The sequence below is a fragment of the Bos mutus genome, chromosome 8, assembly GCF_027580195.1.
Source record: "Bos mutus isolate GX-2022 chromosome 8, NWIPB_WYAK_1.1, whole genome shotgun sequence".
NCBI lineage: Eukaryota > Metazoa > Chordata > Mammalia > Artiodactyla > Bovidae > Bos > Bos mutus.
In genome coordinates, this window is record NC_091624.1 from 51,704,597 (window position 1) to 51,726,581 (window position 21,985).

Here is a 21,985-nt window from a genome sequence, read left to right on the forward strand (position 1 = left end):
TGAAGGATGGGAGAACTTATGGTCCTCTTGAAAAGTATAATCTGCACATTATATACACATGAAACATCAGTTAGCTGCATAATGTTGCACTATAAGGATACATGGTAATTTATTTAACTTGTCTTTAACTGTGGAGCTTTAGGTCATTTTTTAAAAATTGTGCATTTATTCAGTTTAGTTCAGTCGCTGAGTTGTGTCCGACTCCTTGCGACCCTATGAACCACAGCACGCCAGGCCTCCCTGTCCATCACCAACTCCCGGAGTCTGCCCAAACCCATGTCCATTGTGTCGGTGATGCCATCCAACCATCTCATCCTCTGTCATCCCCTTCTCCTCCAGCCCTCAATCTTTCCCAGCATCAGGGTCTTTTCAAATGAGTCAGCTCTCCGCATCAGGTGGCCAAAGTATCAGAGTTTCAGCTTCAACATCAGTCCCTCCAATGAACATCCAGGACTGATCTCCTTTAGGATGTACTGGTTGGATCTCCTTGCAGTCCAAGGGACTCTCAAGAGTCTTCTCCAACACCACAGTTCAAAAGCATCACTTCTTTGGTGCTCAGCTTTCTTTACAGTCCAACTCTCACATCCATACCTGACTGCTGGAAAAACCATAGTCTTGACTAGACGGACCTTTGTTGGCAAAGTAATGTGCTGTCTAGGTTGGTCATAACTTTCCTTCCAAGGAGCAAGTGTCTTTTAATTTCATGGCTAAAATCACCATCCGCAGTGATTTTGGAGCCCAGAAAGATAAAGTCTGACACTGTTTCCACTGTTTCCCCATCTATTTCCCATGAAGTGATGGGACTAGATGCCATGATCTTAGTTTTCTGAATGTTGAGTTTTAAGCCAACTTTTTCACTCTTCTCTTTGACTTTCATCAGGAGGCTCTCTTTAGTTCTTCTTCACTTTCTGCCATAAGGGTGGTATCATCTGCATATCTGAGGTTATTGATATTTCTCCCATCAATCTTGATTCCAGCTTGTGCTTCCTCCAGCCCAGCATTTCTCATGATGTACTCTGCATATAAGTTAAATAAGCAGGGTGACAATATACAGCCTTGACGTACTCCTTTTCCTATTTGGAACCAATGTGTTGTTCCACTTCCAGTTCTAACTGTTGCTTCCTGACCTGCATACAGGTTTCTCAAGAGGCAGGTCAGGTGGTCTGGTATTCCCATCTCTTTCAGAATTTTCCAGTTTATTGTGATCCACACAGTCAAAGGCTTTGGCATAGTCAATAAAGCAGAAATAGATGTTTTTCTGGAACTCTCTTGTTTTTTCGATGATCCAGCAGATTTTGGTAATTTGATCTCTGGTTCCTCTGCCTTTTCTAAAACCAGCTTGAACATCTGGAAGTTCACGTATTGCTGAAGCCTGGCTTGGAGAATTTTGAGTATTACTTTACTAGCATGTGAGATGAGTGCAATTGTGCGGTAGTTTGAGCATTCTTTGGCATTGCCTTTCTTTGGGATTGGAATGAAAACTGACCTTTTCCAGTCCTGTGGCCACTGCTGAGTTTTCCAAGTTTGCTGGCATATTGAGTGCAGCACTTTCACAGCATCATCTTTCAGGATTTGAAGCAGCTCAATTGGAATTCCATCACCTCCACTAGTTTTGTTTATAGTGATGCTTCCTAAGGCCCACCTGACTTCACATTCCAGGATGTCCAGCTCTAGGTGAGTGTGAGTGATCACACGTTCGTGATTATCTGGGTCGTGAAGATCTTTTTTGTACAGTTTTTCTGTGTATTCTCGCCACATCTTCTTAATATCTTCTGCTTGTTAGGTCCATACCATTTCTGTCCTTTATTGGGCCCATCTTTGCATGAAATGTTCCCTTGGTATCTCTAGTTTTTTTGAAGAGATCTGTAGTCTTTCCCATTCTATTGTTTTCCTCTATTTCTTTGCATTGATTGCTGAAGAAGGCTTTCTTATCTCTCTTTGCTATTCTTTGGAACTCTGCATTCAAATGGGTCTATCTTTCCTTTTCTCCTTTGCCTTTCGCCTCTCTCCTTTTCACAGCTATTGGTAAGGGCTCCTCAGACAGCCATTTTGCCTTTTTGCATTTCTTTTTCTTGGGGATGGTCTTATTCCCTGTCTCCTGTACAATGTCATGAACCTCTGTCCATAGTTCATCAGGCACTCTATCAGATCTAGTCCCTTAAATCTATTTTTCACTTCCACTGTATAGTTATAAGGGATTTGATTTAGGTCATAGCTGAATGGTCTAGTGGTTTTCCCCACTTTCTTCAATTTAAGTCTGAATTTGGCAATAAGGAGTTGATGATCTGAGCCACAGTCAGCTCCCAGTCTTGTATTTGCTGACTGTATAGAGCTTCTCCATCTTTGGCTACAAAGAATATAATCAGTCTGATTTCGGTGTTGACCATCTGGTGATGTCCATGTGTAGAGTCTTCCCTTGTGTTGTTGGAAGAAGGTGTTTGCTATGACCAGTGCGTTCTTTTGGGAGAACTCTGTTTATTCATTTAGCAAACATTTATAAGTGCCTACTCTATGCCAGGCATACCTGCATCAACAGAGTATCATGGTGAAAAGACTGACAAAGAAGGTCCTTCTTCATAGGGTGCTCTTTGTGGAAGGAGCAGAAAATGAACCGTATATGTAAACAAGTAAATAATCAGATACTCTAAAGTACTGTGCAATTAGTTGAGCAGTTGGCTACTCTTAGTTAGGTATTCAGTTCAGTTCAGTCGCTCAGTCGTGTCCGACTCTTTGCGACCCCGTGAATCGCAGCACGCCAGGCCTCCCTGTCCATCACCAACTCCCGGAGTTCACTCAGACTCACATCCATCGAGTCAGTGATGCCATCCAGCCATGTCATCCTCTGTCATCCCCTTCTCCTCCTGCCCCCAATCTCTCCCAGCATTAGAGTCTTTTCCAATGAGTCAACTCTTCGCATGAGGTGGCCAAAATACTGGAGTTTCAGCTTCAGCATCATTCCTTCCAAAGAAATCCCAGGGCTGATCTCCTTCAGAATGGACTGGTTGGATCTCCTTGCAGTCCAAGGGACTCTCAAGAGTCTTCTGCAACACCACAGTTTAAAAGCATCAATTCTTTGGTGCTCAGCCTTCTTCACAATCCAACTCTCACATCCATACATGACCACAGGAAAAACCATAGCCTTGACTAGACGGACCTTTGTTGGCATACATTGACATGCCATATGCCATTCAAAAGCTTTTGAATGGCATATGGCATGTTTCTCTGCTTTTGAATATGCTATCTAGGTTGGTCATAACTTTCCTTCCAAGGAGTAAGCGTCTTTTAATTAGGGAAGGCCTTTAAGAAGGTGACCCTTAGGCTAAGATCTGACAGATGGAAAAGAACAAATCGAGAAAAACTTGGCCATAGAACATTCTAAGGAGAGGAAACAGCTAGTGTAAAAGCCCTGATAGAAACAAACAGAAGGAGAGCTGATGTGCTCCAGCAAGGTGCATGAGGGTACAAGTGGTTGAGATGAGGTTGAAGGGGTAGGTATAGACGAAATTGAGTGGATCTTGGTAAGCCAGGGAAAGAAGTTTAGATTTTATTCTGCCTATATGGGAAGCCTTTGGAAGGTTTTAAGCGAAGGAGTGACATTATATATTCTTTTACAGTATCCCTTTTGCTGCTGTGATAAGAATTTTTAAAAATTGTAAAATCTGCAACACAAAATTTACCTTCTTAACCATTCATTTAGGTGTACAGCTCAGCAGTGTTAAGTACATTCACATTGTGCAGCCAATCCCTAGAACTCTTTTACATTGCAAAATGAAAACTCTATTCATTACACAATACCTTACTCTTCTCCCAAGCTCTGGCAATCACTCTTCTACTTTGTCTCTTAATCTGAGTGCTCTATGTACCTAATACAGGTGAAGTCATATAGTAGTAGTCTTTTTGTGACTGACTCAGCATAATGTTGCCAACGTTCATCCATGCTGTAGCTTCAGAACTTCCTTCCTTTTAAAGGCTGAATAATATTCCACTGTATGTGTATAGCATTTTTTTTATTCATCCATGGATGGTTTCTTGGGTTACTTCCACGTTTTGGCTATTGTGAATAATGCTGCTAGGACCCTAGGTTTTCAGAAACCTCTTTTAGACTCTGTTTTCAGCTCTTGGAGGTATATGCCTAGAGTGGAATTGTTGGATCTTTTCTCCCATTTTTAATGTTTTGGCGAACCACTATTCTGTTTCCTGAAGGGAGTGCACCATTTTACGTTCCCACCAAGAGTGTACAAGGATTCCTGTTTGTTGACATCCTTGTCAACACTTTTTTTTTCTATTTTTGTTTTTTTGTTTAATGGTAGCCTCCTAATGAGTGTGAGGTAGTATCTCACTGTGGTTTTGATTTGCATTTTTCTCCTGACTAGTGATGTTGAACATATTTTCTAGTGCTTATTGGACATTTGAACATCTTTGAAAAAATGTCTATTTCAATCCTTTGCCAATTTTATAATCAGGTTTTGGTTTTTGCTTGGTTGTAGTTCTTTATGTGTGTATGCTTGTGTGTTAAATCGCTTCAGTCTTGTCCAACTCTGCAACCCTATGGACTGTAGCCTGCCAGGCTCCTCTGTCCATGGGATTCTCCAGGCGAGAACTCTGGAGTGGGTTGCCATGCCCTCCTCCACGGGATCTTCCCAACCCAGGGATCAAACCTACCTCTGTTATGTCTCCTGCACTGGCAGCAGGTTCTTTACCACTAGCGCTACCTATAGTTCTTTATATATTCTGGATATTAATCTGTTATCAGATATGACTTGAAAATATTTTCTCCTATTCCATAGGTTCCCTTTTCACTCTTGTTGCACTGATGTTTTTATTTTGAAGTAATCCAAATTTATGTTTTTTTCTCTTGTTGCCTATGAGTTTCAGAATGAGATCTTCCTTATATATATTCTAAGATTATAGTGGTTTTCTTTTGTTGGAATAAGGAAAAGGGACTTCTGGTCGTCCAGTGGTTAAGATTCCACATTTCCAATCCAGGAATCATGGATTGGATCCCTGGTTGAAGAACTAAGATCCTGAATGCTGCAGGGTGGCTAAAAAACAAACAACAAAAGAATTAAGGAAAAGGCAGAAAATCTGATGAGAAATTCATAATTACTAAAGAAATATAATTTCCAAGTTCAATTGGCTAACAAGCATATTCTACCAAACATTTAAAGAAGGCACATCACCAATCTTACAGAAACTCTTGTAGAGAACAGAAAAAGAATACTCCAGGATTCATTTTCCGAGGCCAGCATAATATCTGTGACAAGACTTGATAAAGATGTTACAAAGACGAAAAGTAACAGCTAATCTCACTTAAGAAAACAGATGTAAAGATTGTAAGCAAAATATTAGCAAACCAAATCCAACAGTGTAGAAAAAGAGTAGCACAATATGATGATGGTTTCATAGGAATGTAAAATTGGTTTAACCTCCAAAAAGCAATGTAATTCACCCAGCAACAGAAATTCTGTGATTATCTAATAGATACAGAAAATTTTCATAAAATTAAATATCCATTTTATGGTAAACTTTTAACAAATTTAAAATAAAATAAACCTCCCTTGATTTGCTAAAGGGATCTACCAAAAACCTACTGCCAACATCATACCTAAAGGTGAAATGTTGGAAGCTTTCCAGTTTTGGAATAAGACAACAATGCATGCTCTCACTGTATCTATTTAGCATTGTACTGGGAGTCCTAGCCAGTGCAGTGAGACAGGATAAGAGGAAAACGCGTTGGAAAGATAGAAATTGAATGGTTATTTTGTGCCAATGGGAGTATATGTGTAGGAAACACAAAAAAATTAAGAAAACTGTTAGAATTAATAATTATGTATAAAACTTAGAATAAACCCAAGAACAAATGTGCAAGATCTTTCCAGAAAACTGTGAAGCATTATTGAAAAAATTAACAACTCTGGAGAAGGAAATGGCAACCCACTCCAGTGTTCTTGCCTGGAGAATCCCAGGGACGGGGGAGCCTGGTGGGCTGCCGTCTATGGGGTTGCACAGAGTCGGACACGACTGAAGTGACTTAGCGGCAGCAGGTAAATAAATGATGCATCTTACTTACAGTTTGAAGATTTAATATTATAAAGATGTCAATACCACCTGATTCATCTCGAGATCAATGTGAAAGTGAAAATTGCTCAGTCGTGTCCTACTCTTTGTGACCCCATGGACTATACAATCCATGGAATTCTCCAGGCCAGAATATTGGAGTGGGTAGCCTTTCTCTTTTCCAGGGGATCTTCCCAACCCAGAGCGATCTCTGCATGGCAGGTGGATTCTTTACCAGCTGAGCCACAAGGGAAAGCCCAATAAAAAATTCTCAGCAGTTATTTCCATGTACTAGAATGGTAGGACACCAGGGTAGACCAATGACCACACACATTTGAAGTAACTGCAGTATTTTCCTCTTTGGTAAGCAACATATATTGGTATATTTTTTGTTTTAGAAGTTGAGGGGATTTAAATGACCTAGATAACCCAGGAAGAAGTTTTTAGTAGTTATTTACGGTTTTCACTTCTGTCGTGAAAACCAGTTTTTTTAAAAACCAATTTTAAAGGGCAGTCTTGGAGTCAGAATTCTCAAAAAGCGCTTAATTACTACAAGCAACTACTTTTCCTGCAAGTGCTCTACTGTTCCCCAGCCACATGCGGCTGTTTATACAATCCTGGGAAGCTAGAATGAGAATTAATTCATTAGTTGCACTAGCCCCATTTCAAGTCTTCATTCAGTAGCCATGTATATGTAGATAATGGCTACCTTTTGGATGCTGCTGCAGATGTTGAACATTTCTATCATTGCAGAAAAATCCATTGGACACCTCTCCAACAAGGTTCCCGACCTTTTTGTGCAGACTCCAAGAAAAATTTTAGGTGGACTAGGGATGAGCAACTGCTCCAGTATAATTTACTCCCCACCACACTAGGTGGTCAGTGGCCCACCTTAAAACTTAACCCACTCATTGGGTGTTTTCTGGTTTAGAAAATCAGTTAGAAAAAAAATTGCAGTATAAATTTCAAACTATTCAACCTTGAGGTGTGGGAGCATTGTTTACCAGTGGACAGACTTCTTAGATCAAGTCCTCACACTCCAGTTAAGTAAGATCTCAACCATTTAAGAAGGGTTTTCAAGAGTTTGCCTGACAAAGGATTGGCTGAAGGCCAGGGGAAATGCATATAAATTTAAGGATTAGGAACCCTGGAGGACTGTAATAGGTTTTTGCCACCGAGATTCAACACTTGAGGAACCTGACTCTTACCTTACAATTGGGCAACTTCCAGATGGTAATTTCCCTCCCTGTTCCCCCCCTCCTTTTTTTTTTCTTCCTGTACTTCCCCCTCTCCTTGCATACCTGTATACAGTTAAACAAGAAAAGCTGTTTCGGGGTGGTCTGTATTATGTAAGGAAGCTTGTATGACAGATTCTATTGGAAGATCTGTAATGCCAGGTGAATCCACAGCAGGAGACAGGGGTTAGAAGTGGATTACATTGGATGCACCTAAAGGTGTGGTTGGAATTTATGCGTCTGTATTATGAAATGAGAGGCGGGGACCTTAAAAGTTTTGATGTAAACATCTCCAAAGTTGCTTGCTTTGGAAGACTGGCAGAGAGGGCTTTGAGGGGGAAGAGTGGCTAGATAACAGGGCTACATAATAGGGGTGTGGGGCTACGGGAGGGGACGTTCATGGGGGCCTATTATCTCATTCTAGCTTCTCTTTGTTAGGAGTTGTAAAAGCCTGTGATGTGATTGCTGGAACTTTGAGTTCAGCAGTTGCTAAGCACCTGCTGCTGTGTTACATGCTGTAGGTTTGGACTTCAGGGTTATAGTCAGAACAGTCTGATCGCTGAGTCTGACACGGGAGACAAATGTATTCAAATAATTACCATTTTGTGTTATTCATACATAGAGGTTCAGAGGATCCTGGAACATCATTTTAGTCTGGTTCCCTAATTTTCTATCGGAAGCAGCTTTGGCCCAGAGCAGGCTGGAGACTGGTTTGAGTAATGCCAAAAGAACTAGAACTTGGGGTTTTTTTTTGATGATTGGCCTGAAATATGGTCTCCATCCTTGAAGACATATAATTCCTATCTACTTAAAACCCGCTTCTTTGATGATGTCCCCTTGACCTCCCTCTTTACTTCGATATCACTTAAACTATTTTGTCCTTGTATTTACTGCGCTTTATAGAAGATATTACATCCTCTTTTAGATCTTGAATGTGAGTATCAGGACAGGCACCATGCCAGCTTCTGTCTCCGTACCTGTCTCATTTCCTGTTCTCAGCACAATGTCAGGTTTAATTGAGCCTTACAGTAGGACAAATTAGGGTTGACTGCCTCTCCAGAGATACATTGGACAAAGACACCCGGACAGATCACCTGCCTCTACATCAATAAAAATTCCTAACATTTAGGCCACATGGATACATACACTGTATTTGGAATCTGAATGAAGTCAGGTACTATTTGATGGCTAAGTTTTGGAGGCGCTAGGCACGCACTTGCAACAACATTCTGGGAGAGATGTGCACGAATTGGGAGGCTCGGCCCGCCGGCTGCCCAGCGTAGCGGCGGCCTTTCTGTGCGCGGGGGGCGGGACGGGGCGGGGCTGCGCAGGGGCGCTGCGCGACGGCTCTGTTGCCGGAACTAGTCCGAGTCGCGCGCCGGGACGCGCGCAGCCCGCCCCGCCCCCTCCCCGAGGGTGGAAACAAAAGAGTCTCCGCGCGCAGAGACCAGCCGAGGGGGAGAGGGGCGGAGCGTCTGGCGGTCTCGCACCCTGGGCTCGCTAGGTTCGTTCCTGGGAGGGGTCGGAGTGGGCAGGTGGGCGATCGAGAGCCGAGAGTAGGAGGGCCGCGTGCTCGCCCATCTTGCGGCCTGGAGTCGGGGGGCGTCGCCTGCGCGCGCAGCGGAGCGTATTGCGCCGGCGCGTGGCGAGTCCTGTCTTCGAGCACCGGGGCGGGGCGCGGTGGGGCGGGGCCCCTCGTGCAGCGGTGCGGGGCCGTGCGGCGGCCCGGGCGGTTAGGGCGCGGGGGCGGAGAGGATGGAGCCCCCGAGGCGTTAGCCGACTCTGTCAGCTCTGGCGTGCAGCCGTAGTTTTCTGGCGCGGCCCGTGTGATGGTGCCGGGAGGAAGGAAGCGCCGTGATAGCGCCTGGGTCGGAGTTCGGGTTCCGGGGTTGAGAAGGCCCGGGAACGGAAGATCTGGCGAGCTGGCCGCTGGCTGGGCGAGCGGTCACAATAGGAGGCGGCGGCCCAGCGAGGAGCCGCGGGAGTAGCCCCGCAGGGCGGAGCCTCCCCTCGCAGGTACTGGCTGCCGCAGCCGTTGATTCCCGCACGAGGGCGGGACTGACCGAGCCTCGGGCGGTTAGAAGCCTGCGGGGCCGTGCTAGAGATGTGGTTGCTTGGTGTTCAGCGGGGCGCGGCCGGGCCGCCCGGCGCTCTTTGTTCCCCGGGCAGCGACGAGGAGGTGCGGGCACAGCCCGAGGGAGCGCCAGCCCACCGCTGTCTGGTGATGGCCTAGCTCTTTTACTCCCTCCCTGTTTGCCCAGGCGCAGGTGAAATGATGTCACTTAGGAGAACGCAGAACCCGGTCTGAAGGGTCCTCTCTCGCGTCCTTCTGCAGCCGCGGGTTTCTGAACAGGCTGCGTTTTGTTCTAGGGGATGGAAGTTCTCCTTTCAGGGCTGAGGAATGAAAGAGGTTGGTTTTGAGCCTAGAGTTTTTGAAATTGTTGAGGGATAAAGAGAATAAAGTTTTCATTTGCGTGTGTAGGACTTGTAAGACCTTGCTTTTTATTTGTGCTGCAAAAATGATGTATTAAGTTGGGTGTGTTAATCTTCCACCGTAAATAGAAACAAAATGTAATCTTTAATTGCCTTTTCTGATTTCTTACGAGGCGCACTTAACACACGAAGATTTAAGTGTATGCAGCTCATTCACAATGGTTTATTACCTTAAAATTGCAAGACTTTTTGGATCCTGTTTGGCCTTGATTGCAGGTACTGTTAACACAATTATCTCAGATTTCCTTTAAATAGCTCCCAGCCTTGGTAACTGGGCTTAAATTTTTTTTTTAATCCATTCTCTCAATTTTTAAGAAATCAAAGCGACTTAGCAGCAGCAGCAGAGACAGTTGGGATCAAATTAAAATTGTTTCTGTCTTCCATTAGGAAGAAATCTGGGGCTTCCTACAGAAGTAACAATACAAGACCAAATATAGGGATCAGATCATTGGCATTGCAGCAGGCATGTACTTGTAATAAAAAGATTAAGTGGATTTTTAAGTAGAAATTGTATCCAGCTCTTGCTCGCTCGTAAAAGTATTCGTGTAATATATTTGACTTTTTGAAGACCTATTGAGCCTTGAATCTGTTAATTATAGGGGTTCAGTTTTAAGTTGATATCTATAATTTTCTTTTAAGGCTTGTTTTTAAAAGACTTGGTGGCCTTTAGAAGCTGTAGTTGAATAAATTTTGCCGCAAATTAGCCGTGTGGGCCTCAGGTTCTTATCTGTAAAATATGAGTTGGATTTAAATGATCTCTGTGGTCCTTCCACTTCTGATACCTTCTGTGACTCTGAAAGGTAGTGTTCCTGTACTTGTTGAATTTCATATACTCATTCTATTTTTATAGTTAAACTAAGTTGGAAGTTATTAATTTGAATAAATATTGAGGATTTTCTATACTGAAGTAACCTGATTTTTGAGGAAGAGTGGATGGACAGAGGGTGACACAGTTAGATATACTTGAATATGTTAGCATCATAATGTGAAGTGTAGGCCTATTGTGTCTCTGCCAACTGCTTTGGATGAGGCTTAGTTACATCACTAGCCTGTTTTTATTTGTGCTCATTTTTTTATGTTTCCTTGCAAGGCTGAGAGTGAGAAGTATGAGTGAGAAATCTTCAGATAAAAGTCTCTGAAATAATTGATCTGTATGGGAAGATGATTGATCTTTGCCTTCTACTTCCAGTGTATTCCATCTCTTTCTCTCTATGCTGCCCCAGTTTTGTTTAAGCCACCACCATTTTGTAATTCATTTTGCTGGTAAGATAGCTCTTAATTAGGCCTGTGATTGTTGTGTAGTGTCTAGGTCTACTGACTAGTTTCTAGTTGTTTTTCTACTAACCACATATATCAGACATCCATTTTCATGTTGTCTTGGTTAAATCATAGCTTGCTTATTCTCTGGACAGAGTATATAGATTGTAAACACACATTTGAACTCTGTAGTTGTAGTCTAGTTCATTTGTTCAACAAATGTGAAATTCTTACCATCACATTGTCTATCTGGAGATCAGGCAAATGCTTGAACTCTATAATAATAATCAAGTAAGAAATTGGAGCAAGTAGACAAAGAGGGGCCCTATACACAGCCTTGTCTTTCCCCCAGCTCTAATGTCATTTCATGTTCCTTTTTAAAGTATCTGAACACTTTTCCTTCTTCCAAGTTAGGGGACCCTATTACCCTCGTTTATGTCTGTTGAATTTGCCCCTCACTAGACTGAATCTCTTTGAGGGCAAGAATCTTTTTGTTTTCATAGTACCTAGCATATGATAGATATGCAATAAATATTTGAATTATTACTTTTATTTAGTAAGATTTATGAAGAGCTCAGTCACACTTCATCTTTTCAAATGTTTATGTGTGTAAGTTTTTACTGATTTGGACTGTTCCTGGTTTAGGTATTTTCCAAATCCATATAATTCTTAGAAATAAATCTTGAAGAGATGGTTTAGAACAATTTACAAATCAACAACAACTTTGAGGTTACCAGCTTAAGTAAAATGGTTTAGAAACACTTGCTTAAGGGGAGAATAATCCTTGTGCTGGCAAATCCTGGATTGTGAAAGTGAACGAAAGAAATACTTACTAGTAGAATGCATAACTCTTACTCTTCCTAGCGTTCATGTTCACGGGTTCAGTACATGCAGTGGTTAGAGACTGCCTTAGCTGCACCTTCTTCACCCCTCCCCATTGATTTGTGTGACTGAGGGGTGAGAAAGAAGGGTGGAGCCTTTCAGCTATTTCACCAACCCTGATTTTGCTCTGCTCCCCCAAAGACATGGATCCAATTTGTCGTTGCCCTAACTCAAGAATGGAAATAATAATTTATTTTTTTTTTTGAAAGTATCCCAGTGCTGGAAAGTAATGATCCTTCTCAGGTAAGTAGTACCAATTCTTAAATGGTTTGACAACTGTATAATAACACATACCATAAACTGACTTAACAAATACTTACTTGTTAAATGTTTAGGTTACTTCTAGTTCCCTTTGAAATTGTTGCTTTGATGTGATGAACATATTTATGCATATGACTTTTCTCGTATTTGGAATATAACCTGAGAATTTATCAGATGAAAGATCAATGATTTGAACTGTTAACAAAATCTCCCTGATTACTTTCCAGGAGATTAACATTTGCCATCGTGGAAGCAGTGAGAATATTTGGATTTTTGTGTAATTTGGATTTGACCTCTTCATTTTTTAGGTACCCAGACTTTGACCAAAAGGAGTAAGGGACTTGTTGGAGTCAACAACCAAGCACCTAACTCATCATGTTTTGTTCTTTCCTTTTTCCTGTTAGCCTATGATTTTACTGCCTTTGAGCAGTTGGTATGCAATTTGTAACAGTGAACAGTGTTTTTGTTTTTTTTTTCTGGAGCGTATTGTTACCATTTTGGAGAAGGTTTGGCCTTTTGAGCAATTTATTTTGTGGAAAGTACACATTATTTTATACTGGCCTAGAGGTCATCATACACTTGTATGTTCTCTACTTTTATGAGAAAGATGTAAATGAAGAAGGAAGTTGTCACCAGAAGTGATTTTTGCCTATGGCTGATTCACATTGTTGTATGGGCAGAAGCCAACACAATATTGTAAAGCAGTTATCTTCCAATTAAAAAAAAAAATACCATACGGGATTTTGTTAGTTTTAAAGGAGTCATACTTAGTAAGCTTCTAGCACAGTAATCAACCAACATAAACATCCATGGTAGCTTTTTTTTTTTGTAAGTGATTTTGGAGGAAGCTGATTCTGGGATTATGTAGACCTAAGTCCTGTGTTATTTTTAATACAATAACTACTGCAATTTACCACAGTGATGATAATAATAGTACACTCTCTTAACACTGAGGTTAAGTTGTTGGTAGTATGGCTACCAGGCCGGGGAAAGGCCACATTAAATAGAAGATGACCTTAAAATAGTAATGTGTTGTTGCTTAAAAGGTTAAAGTGTTTTTTGAAATTTCAGTCTTTTAAAACAGGAAACAGTTATGCTGGATGAACTAGTCATATTGTTATATGTAACATTAAAAATGCAAAGTGTGTGGAGTTACAGGCTCAGTCCCATCTCAGGGATGTTTCATGGCAGGACTTCTAAAATACAGTTGCATCCTGAGAGAAGGCTGAAGTTACCGTGTCTTTGTAATGCTTGGCAGTTAGTTGGTATGTTAGGGGAAAATAGAACTGTATTGATTTTCAGATACTGTGTAACCTGACTAATTTTAACTGAGGGAGAGTTAGGGAAGTAGTAGAAGTCAGAAACAATTTCCAAGGAAACATTAATTTTTAAGTACTTAAAATAGCTTTAAGTAAATAGGCATTGTGGAATAGTTGCTAGTTATTAATCCAACTAGATAGATTACAAAGAAGAATGTTACTTTAAAAATTCTATTTAGTGGGTGGTTTAGTGGGTTGAGTCTGAGTCTTAGAACCGGATACACTTGGCTTCAAATTATGGCTTTGGTATTTATGTTTGACTTTAAGCAAGCAAGTTGGTTAACCCTAACTTGTACCATGTAAAGATGAGAAAGCCAAGTTTGATTCCTGGCATGAAGTTTACTATTACCGAATTGAGGTTTTAAAAACTGCTGTATTGCTTAGGTTTTTTTTTTTTTTTTTTTAAGTTTTAGTTTATGTCTTTCATAGTCAAATTAATACAGAATTTTTCTCTAGAATTCTGGAGAAGAAACTTTGCTTGAGTATGGTACCGAGTTTTCAGTCAGTTATGTACATGTTTGTTGTGCTAGTTTTCTATTGTGTGTAACAAATTGCCACAAGTTTAGTAGCATAAAGCAAATCTTGTTACCTTACAGTTTCTGTGGATCAAAGTCCTGGTATGGGTTAGCTCTAGAGCCTCTGTCAGGGTCTTTTTTGGCTGGGCTCTGATTTTATTAGGGACTTAATGTCCTCTTCCAAGCTCATTGTTGTTATAATGTGGTTCTTGTGATTATAGGACTGAGGGCCCCGTTTTATTTGAGGGGATCTTGATCTTAGCTATCAACTGATAACCACTTTTAGATTCTAGCTGCCCTCAGGTCTCTACCATTCACATGCCTTCTCAGAACATAGCAACTTCGTCTGTAGGGTTTGCAGGAGAATCTCTTTAGGAAGTGCTCAACTTCTCTTTTGAGAGCTTTCTCGGATTAACTCAGGCCTACCCAGGATAACCTCCCCTTTGATTAACTTAAAATTCATAAGAAATCTTAATTACATCCGAAAATCCTTTCACCTCTGTGAAGGGGTTTGTATAATTTAGGTCATATAATTGAACGCAATTATACGCGTTCCCCTGTATATATTATACAGGGGAATGAAATTCACTATGTTTACAGTCCTCCCCACATACCACGCAGGGTTGGAGGTACGCACCAGAGGTGGGAATCTTGGAGGCCATCTTAGAATTCCCTCTTCCCTTCTGTCTCCTTTTCTCTCCCCTTACCCCTCTCCCCTATGTCTGCAAGGACCAGGGTTTGTCAGCTTTTTATGTATTACTGAAATTTGTTTTCCCAGCCAGCTTTTGTACTAGCAGTTTGTAAGAGTGCTGCTCACACTTTTTAAGTTTGTAAGACTGCTTAAGTGTGATAGTTGATTTTATGTCACCTTATTAAAACACTCTTCAGATGTACTTATTGTGCACATTATAAACTTGTAGAAAGAACATGAAGCCTGCATAAAGGAACAGGCCATTTTGAGAGAGAATTACTTTAAAGTGGTAAAAGCACTCCTTAGATTAAATGGAGTCAGGAATGTGAAAAATACTTGTTCCTATGAAATATTTTCTTACTCCTGCCCTCAGATATACCCATGGCTCCTACCTCTATTTTTTTTTTTTTTAAACAAGAATAAGCTCCTTGAGGGTGGAATTCTTGTTTTCTTTTCTAACATAAATCTTTGCTTATAGGAGGCAGTCAGTAGATATTCCTTGATTCAGTCATTCCTGCTTCATCACAATGGTAAAGGACATTAACACATGCATGTTTATAGTACAGAGGTGAGCTTTAGTTCATGTCCAGAGCATTTTGTGGAGCAGTACTAATAAATTCTAAAATTATTGCCTTCAGTTCTAGGAAGGTCTTTGGAAGTAGTTATTTTCTTAACAGGCCTAGTTATCTGTTGATCAGGCTCATATCAAGCCAGAAAGAAAAATTTCTAAAGGGGCTAACAAAGTTTATTATAGCAGCATTATTCGTATAATTAGCCTGCCACTTTATGATCTGTCTCTCTCTGGCTACTTCCTTACTGACCAGTTATGCTGATCATTTTGTAGTTTCTTGACAACATTGTTTCTTACCAATTACCTCTCCATAGCACCAGTATGGACCATTACTACAGAAAGGTACTTTTTTATACTGTATGGTGATTTGCTTTTCTTTTTATTGCATATACTTCTTGAAGGTAGAAAATCATGACTGTGTTTTTGTTTAGTGCCTGTTACAGGATAGACATTTATGTGTAAGGGAATGACTGCAGCAATGAAACGAAAAAACAAGACAGCCTTAAAGCACCTGGTCCTTTAGGGGCAAGCAGGTCCACAGACCTTAATCCCAAAGGGCAATTCACTGCACAGCACCGTGGAATGGTGATACTCATGTCTGATCAAAAATGCTACAGATCAAGTATATTTACATATGAGTTTAGGGCATTAACTCACAGTCTAGTCAAGCATTTAAAACATGCAGGCATTTACTTTGAGTCTTATGATCTTGTCCTTTATTAAGTAGATTCCTAGGTTTGTGTTGAATAGAGCTGAGGTCTCCAAAATATAAATCTTGTTTTTTATACCTGTGATCACTATAGAAATTTGGCCATAGATGTTCTAAAATCTCTCTTCCCTTGCCTGATAATTTGGAAGGTGAACTGAAAAACAGAATGAAAAATTAATCATAGCCAGGTGGAGACTAATCTTTCTGTACTTAAGTGATTTTTACTTCCAGTTTTCTTGACATGAAATCTTATCTGTCATTTAAGATTTCAGAATTAATGCCAGCAAGAAAGATATAGATAGGTACTACATGGGAAACATTGGAAGGACTTTGCATTCTTGAGCAGTGCTGTTTTGCCTTTAAAGAAAGTTTTTATGAGAGATCCATTGCCAGAGGCAGTCTTTGTCTTCCTTATGTTTGTTTCGATGTTTAAGATTAATTTTTTATTTCTTGTGCTCTGCTAACAAAATCATCAAATACCTAGAAAATCCAGACTGTCCTTCATAGGCATGATTCTCCACATTGGTGCAGCTAGCCATGAACTATCCTTTTCTTCTCCCTCTTTTTCCCAGATATCTCCCGGGGCCAATTCAGCACCTCTACCTGGCCATCCTAACAAGGTGATTTGTGAAAGGGTGAGACTTCAGAGCCTGTTCCCTCTCCTCCCAAGTGATCAGAACACTACCGTTCAAGAGGATGCTCACTTCAAAGCTTTCTTCCAGGTTCTTATATATTTACCCTTTGCCTTCGTAGGGCTGAAAGTCACAAGATACGTACTAGGTTGTCTCTAGGAAGGCTTGAACCAACATTCTTAGTATCTTCCTACTTCTCATTTTCTGTTGTTTGTGGAAATAAGTATTCTTCTTAGAGGACATCTTTAACTTACTCAGCCAGCTTTTCTGAAGAATGTTTGTCTTCTCTTGAGCTGCTGTTACTATTTGACCACTTAATATTCTTGTTTTTTAATCTTTTGGTCTTAATCATGTGTCCTAATAGGTCAAGTTCTGTAGGAAAGTAGAAGACATTACAGAATATGTGAAATTGTATAGAGAAAGAAAAATAGAAGCATGTAAGATGTTTTTTAAAGCCATCACTGCTTTGATAGTAATGCACACTACAGACTTCGATAGTAATGCACATTTCAGAGAGAAAATATGGTAACTTGCCTTCTGTGACTTTTGATATTTGTGGGTAAATGTGTTTAAAATTTCATTACATATGAAATGAAAACAAATTAAGGTATAAATGGATTTAAACTATCATTAAGTTATTAACAAGATTACTAGGATGTACTCACAGAAATCATTGACTACTGTATGTAAAACCCATTACTCTCCGAGATTCAGTAACAGAAGTCATCATTACCAGAAAGGAAACTAAGTTACAGAATTGCTTCTGGATACTAGGGTTGTGGGCCAAGACATGTAATTGTCCATGTTGAGGTAGTGAGAATTGCTAATCAAAGCTAGGACTTCTGGATAGAGCCAGCTTATTTTCTGTTCATGTGGGAGTGGTAGGTTGGGACTGGAGACTGCTCCCGAAAGAGAGGTGTTTATGACACACTGGAGAGGTAGGATTTAGAAGCTGATATAGGTGAGGAAAGGTGTATAGGTGACCTGGGGCTCTTGAGTCTTTTATTCCTTGTTGACACTGTGTGTCAAGTTCTCTGCTTTGCATGTGTGGTCTCCTTTTGTTTTTAGCCATCGTAATAAAGTTCATCTGGATGGTTTTCTAGATGAAGAAATAGCCTCAGAGAATCTCATTGAGATGCCCAATTTACATACCTACTTATTGACAGAATAGAGACTCAAATCCAACTTCAGCTATTTCTTATCTCTATCATACCACCTTATGGGTATTTCTGTAAACACAGTTCACTGTATGTTAAAAGACATCGTTTATTGAATTGCGTGGCATATTGACTGCTGTTTTGAATACAGCATTAGCGGCAAGAACTTGATCTTTAGTAGTAACTAATGAGGAAATTGACTTCATACCTTCACTACTGCCACCAGTAAACAGTTATTTGACACTTTCTGTGTTCTCTGTACTTCCTCTGAGTCTTTAAGCATTAAGGTAACATTAACTCAAAGAATAGCTGCCAAATGCAGTAGATTAAAACCCGTGTTTTGAAAATAAAACCAAAAAGTTAGCCAGTTCCACTTGAGTGTTAGCAGAAAAGTGAAAGGTATTTTTTTTTTATTTATAGTCCTAATTTAACTTAAACTTTACTTTGCTCTAACTTAAAAATCAGGCCTTCAATGTACTTTGCTCCCACGAGAGACTAGAGATTTTCTTTGTCCAGTTATTACCCCTACCACTGTTCCACATGAAGTAAAGTAAATCCTTCTCACATCCCCTTTGAGATACTGTCAGGTACTTTCAACTAATTCTGACACCAAAATTGAGTGTGATTTCCTAGTTCCGGTTATGGTTCTCATCATTATAAAACCTAGTAGCCATATGAAAAGGAGAACCTGTGCAGCCGTATCCTGTCCTCAAAGTCACTGCCTTAATGCATTGTTTGCTCGAAGCTTTGCTCCAAGTTGTTTCCCTCCCAACTCTTTCTACTTTTCCTTTCCCTTTTTACTCCATCCATTCCAAACAATCACCTTACCTTTTCCATTTTTTTCCCTAAAACACCCCCTCTACTTCATATTTTAGCTGAAACTATTCTCTTTTGTGAGGACTCATTTCTCCTATAGCCTTCTCTAGGAGTAAAGAAATGATTGGCTTTTCTTGCTTCAAGCGTGGAATTGGATATGTGACGAGTAAGTAGGATGGTCACAGAGGTGAAGGCAAGTGTTGACACTCTCCTGGATCCTTGCTTTTAACCATCAGTCTTTGAACAAAAAGTTCATCCTATTTTTGATCTTTTTTGTCCTTTATCTTCACTACTTAACCGAGTTTGTATCACTATCCTTGTTTATTACTTTATACTCTGCTCTTTTTTTGCTCATTTTTCTAGTCAAAATATTTCAAGTTTTGCGTGCTTTTTAATTTTTAAAATTATGAAATATTTCACATATGCATGTTGTAAAGTATGAAGATGTATGTATAATTTTTAAAAATCTACCATCCAGCTTAAGAAATCAACTATTACCAATATTTTGGAACATTTCTATAAAAATGATGGTTTTGTTTTTCTTGCTTTGATTTTTTTTTTTTTTTTTTTACAAAAATGGTTTAAGAAGCACATTTACATGTCTATAAAAATAAGCCTATATTTAAAATTAGCATCAAGGTGTTTCTTGTAATTTTTTAAATTAAAATTAAGGCATAATTACAGTGGAATTCACCTTTTTTGCGTACAGCTCTGTGAGTTTTGACAAAAGCATACAGATGTGGAACTGATACAATAAAGGTACGATAGTTTCAGTACCACCCCCCCCCCCAAATTCCATCACATCTGTTTGCCATCAACCCCCTACAGTTTTAAAATTAGCAGTTTCATATAGCACAGGGAGCTTGACTCTGTGCTCTGTGAGGTGGGATGAGGCGGGGTGGGAGGAAGGTTCAAGAAGGAGGGGATATATGTATACATATAGCTGATTCACTTTGTTGTACAGCAGAAATTAACATAGTAAAGCAGTAATAACATAGTGACATAGTAAATCCAACAAAAGTAAAATGAGCAGTTACTGTACTACCAACCAATTCAGTGAGGGAGTGAAGATTGTATGCTTTTATTAAAAAGTCAGGTGCATTGTGGAGAACTTGAATTTCAGATGTGGCACAGCCCTTGATTTCAGAAATGTGTGTGTGTGTATGTATGTGTATTTAACATATATATGTTATTTTTAATATCCTTTTCCATTATGGTTTATCATAGGATAGTGAATATAGTCCTTTGTGCTATATAGTAGGAGCTTGTTTATCCATTCTGTATATAAAAACTTACACCAGCTCACCCCAGCCTCCCATTTCATCCTCCAGCCCTCTCCCCCTTGGCAACCACAAGTCTGTTCTCTGTGCCCGTGGATCTATTTCTGTTTTGTAGATAGGTTCATTTGTGTCGTACTTTAGATTCCACGTATAAGTGGTATCATATGGTATTTGTCTTTCTCTGACTTTACTTATTATGGTAATCTCTAGTAGCACCCATGTTACTGCATATGGCATTATTATTATTAATCTGAGTAGTATTCCATTTTATTTAAATATTTTTATATATATATATATATATATAAATAAATAAAATCTTCCTGATTCATTCATCTGTCAGTGGACATTTAAGTTGTTTCCATATCTTAGCTATTGTCTGCAGTGTTCCTATGAACATAGGGGTGAATGTATCATTTTGAATTAAGAATTTTGTCTGGATATATGCCTCAGAGTAGAGTTGCTGGATTGTATGGTAATTTTAGTTTTCTGAGGAAACTCAATACTGTTTTCTATAGTGGCTATACCAACTTAGAGTCCCACCAATACTGTAAGAGGTTCCCTTTTCTCCTCAGGTGTGCATTTTAATACAACTAGATAACAACTTTAATCTGTAAATTTACTGAAGTTAGGTGATTGAAATCTGTTGATTTATACAAATAAATACATTGTTTATGAAAGAGAAGACTAATTATTGTAAAAATGTCTATTCTCTTAACAAGTTCATAGACATAATAAAAATTTCAGCCAAAATAATAAAAGAAAATTTTTATTTTAGAACTTTACAGTTACCCTTAAATTCATAAGGAAAATTAACAAAGGAAACACAGGAACTTTTCCCAAAATTGTCATAAAGGGAAATATGCCATAATGATACTAAATCATATTGTACAAAAATAGTTCCATGTTATTGAGTTCCATGTTGTTTAAATACAGTGGCTGTTTTTCAGCCCTCATTCTACATGACCTCTTAATTAGGTTGGTGAAAAAGTATTTGAGGTTTCAGACCGTCAGTTTAAATCATTGTAACTAGGCTCAAACACATCTTTATTGATGAAAATAGAAATCATTACAATCAACAGATTTTTGCCAACAAAAAATGTTTGTTTATTCCCATAGCATAAAAATATGTGCCTTGGGATTCGACTGACTCTTGGAAAGCATTTTCTACTTCCTCCTGGTTGTGGGAGCATTTTCCCTGCAAAAAGATGTTGAGATGCTTGAAGAACGTGGCAGTCAGTTGACGAGAAGTCAGGTGAATATGGTGGATGAGGCAAAGCTTCGTAGTCCCAATTCATTCAACTTTTGAAGCATCACTTGTAAGATGTGCGATCAGATGTTGTCGTGGAGAAGAGTTGGGCCCGTTCTGTTGACCAGTGTTGGCTGCGGGCATTGCAGTTTTCAGTGCATCTCACTGATTTGCTGAGCATACTTCTCAAATGTAACAGTTTCACTAGGATTCAGAAAGATGTGGATCAGAGCAGCAGCAGACCACCAAACGTTGACCATGATCTTTTTTTGGTGCAAGTTTGGCTTTGGGAAGTGCTTTGGAGCTTCTTGGTCGTATAAAATCCACTTTCTGTCACACATCACAGTCTGATGAGAAATGATTTGTTGTTGTTGTGTAGAATAAGAGAAGACGACTCTTCAGAATGATATTTTTGATTTTTCGATCAGCTCATGAGGCACCACCCACTTACCAAGCCTTTTCACCTTTCCAGTTTGCTTCAAATTGCAAAACCTGTAGAATGGTTGATGTCGAGTTCTTTGGCAACTTCTCATGTAGTCGTAAGAGAATCAGCTTCAATGATCCTCTGAATTGGTCGTTGTCAACTTCCAACTTCCATTATGCTCATTATCGTCAAGGCTCTCATCTCCTTTGCAGAACAAGAACCACCACTGCACTGTATGTTCGTTAGCAGTTCCTGGGCCAAATGTGTTGATGTTGTGCATTGTCTCTGCTGCTTTGAGACCCATTTTGAACTTGAATAAGAGAATCGCTCCAATTTGCTTTTTGTCTAACATCATTTCCCTAGTCTGAAATAAATATAAACAGTAAGTTAAAAGTTATTAGCAAAATATTTAGAAATATACATTAAAAAGATGTATAACA

General features: G+C 39.7%; 1 protein-coding gene across 16 annotated transcripts in view; it reads left to right on the top strand.

Annotated features, from left to right (window-relative positions):
- RNF38 (ring finger protein 38) overlaps positions 1-21,985 on the top strand; it is a 118,764-nt gene that overhangs the window by 58,472 nt on the left and 38,307 nt on the right. For 3 of the 16 annotated variants that reach the window (XM_070375640.1, XM_070375644.1, XM_070375645.1), the window contains one exon: positions 16,563-16,712. The exons of 4 other annotated variants lie outside the window; for them this stretch is intronic. In XM_070375640.1, the coding sequence (XP_070231741.1) occupies positions 16,563-16,712 (150 nt within the window). Of the gene's footprint in view, positions 1-8,645; positions 8,797-8,966; positions 9,309-9,917; positions 10,002-16,562; positions 16,713-20,991; positions 21,128-21,985 lie in introns of those variants that run through there. 9 more of the 16 variants (XM_070375647.1, XM_070375651.1, XM_070375653.1 and 6 more) reach the window with 9 other exon arrangements.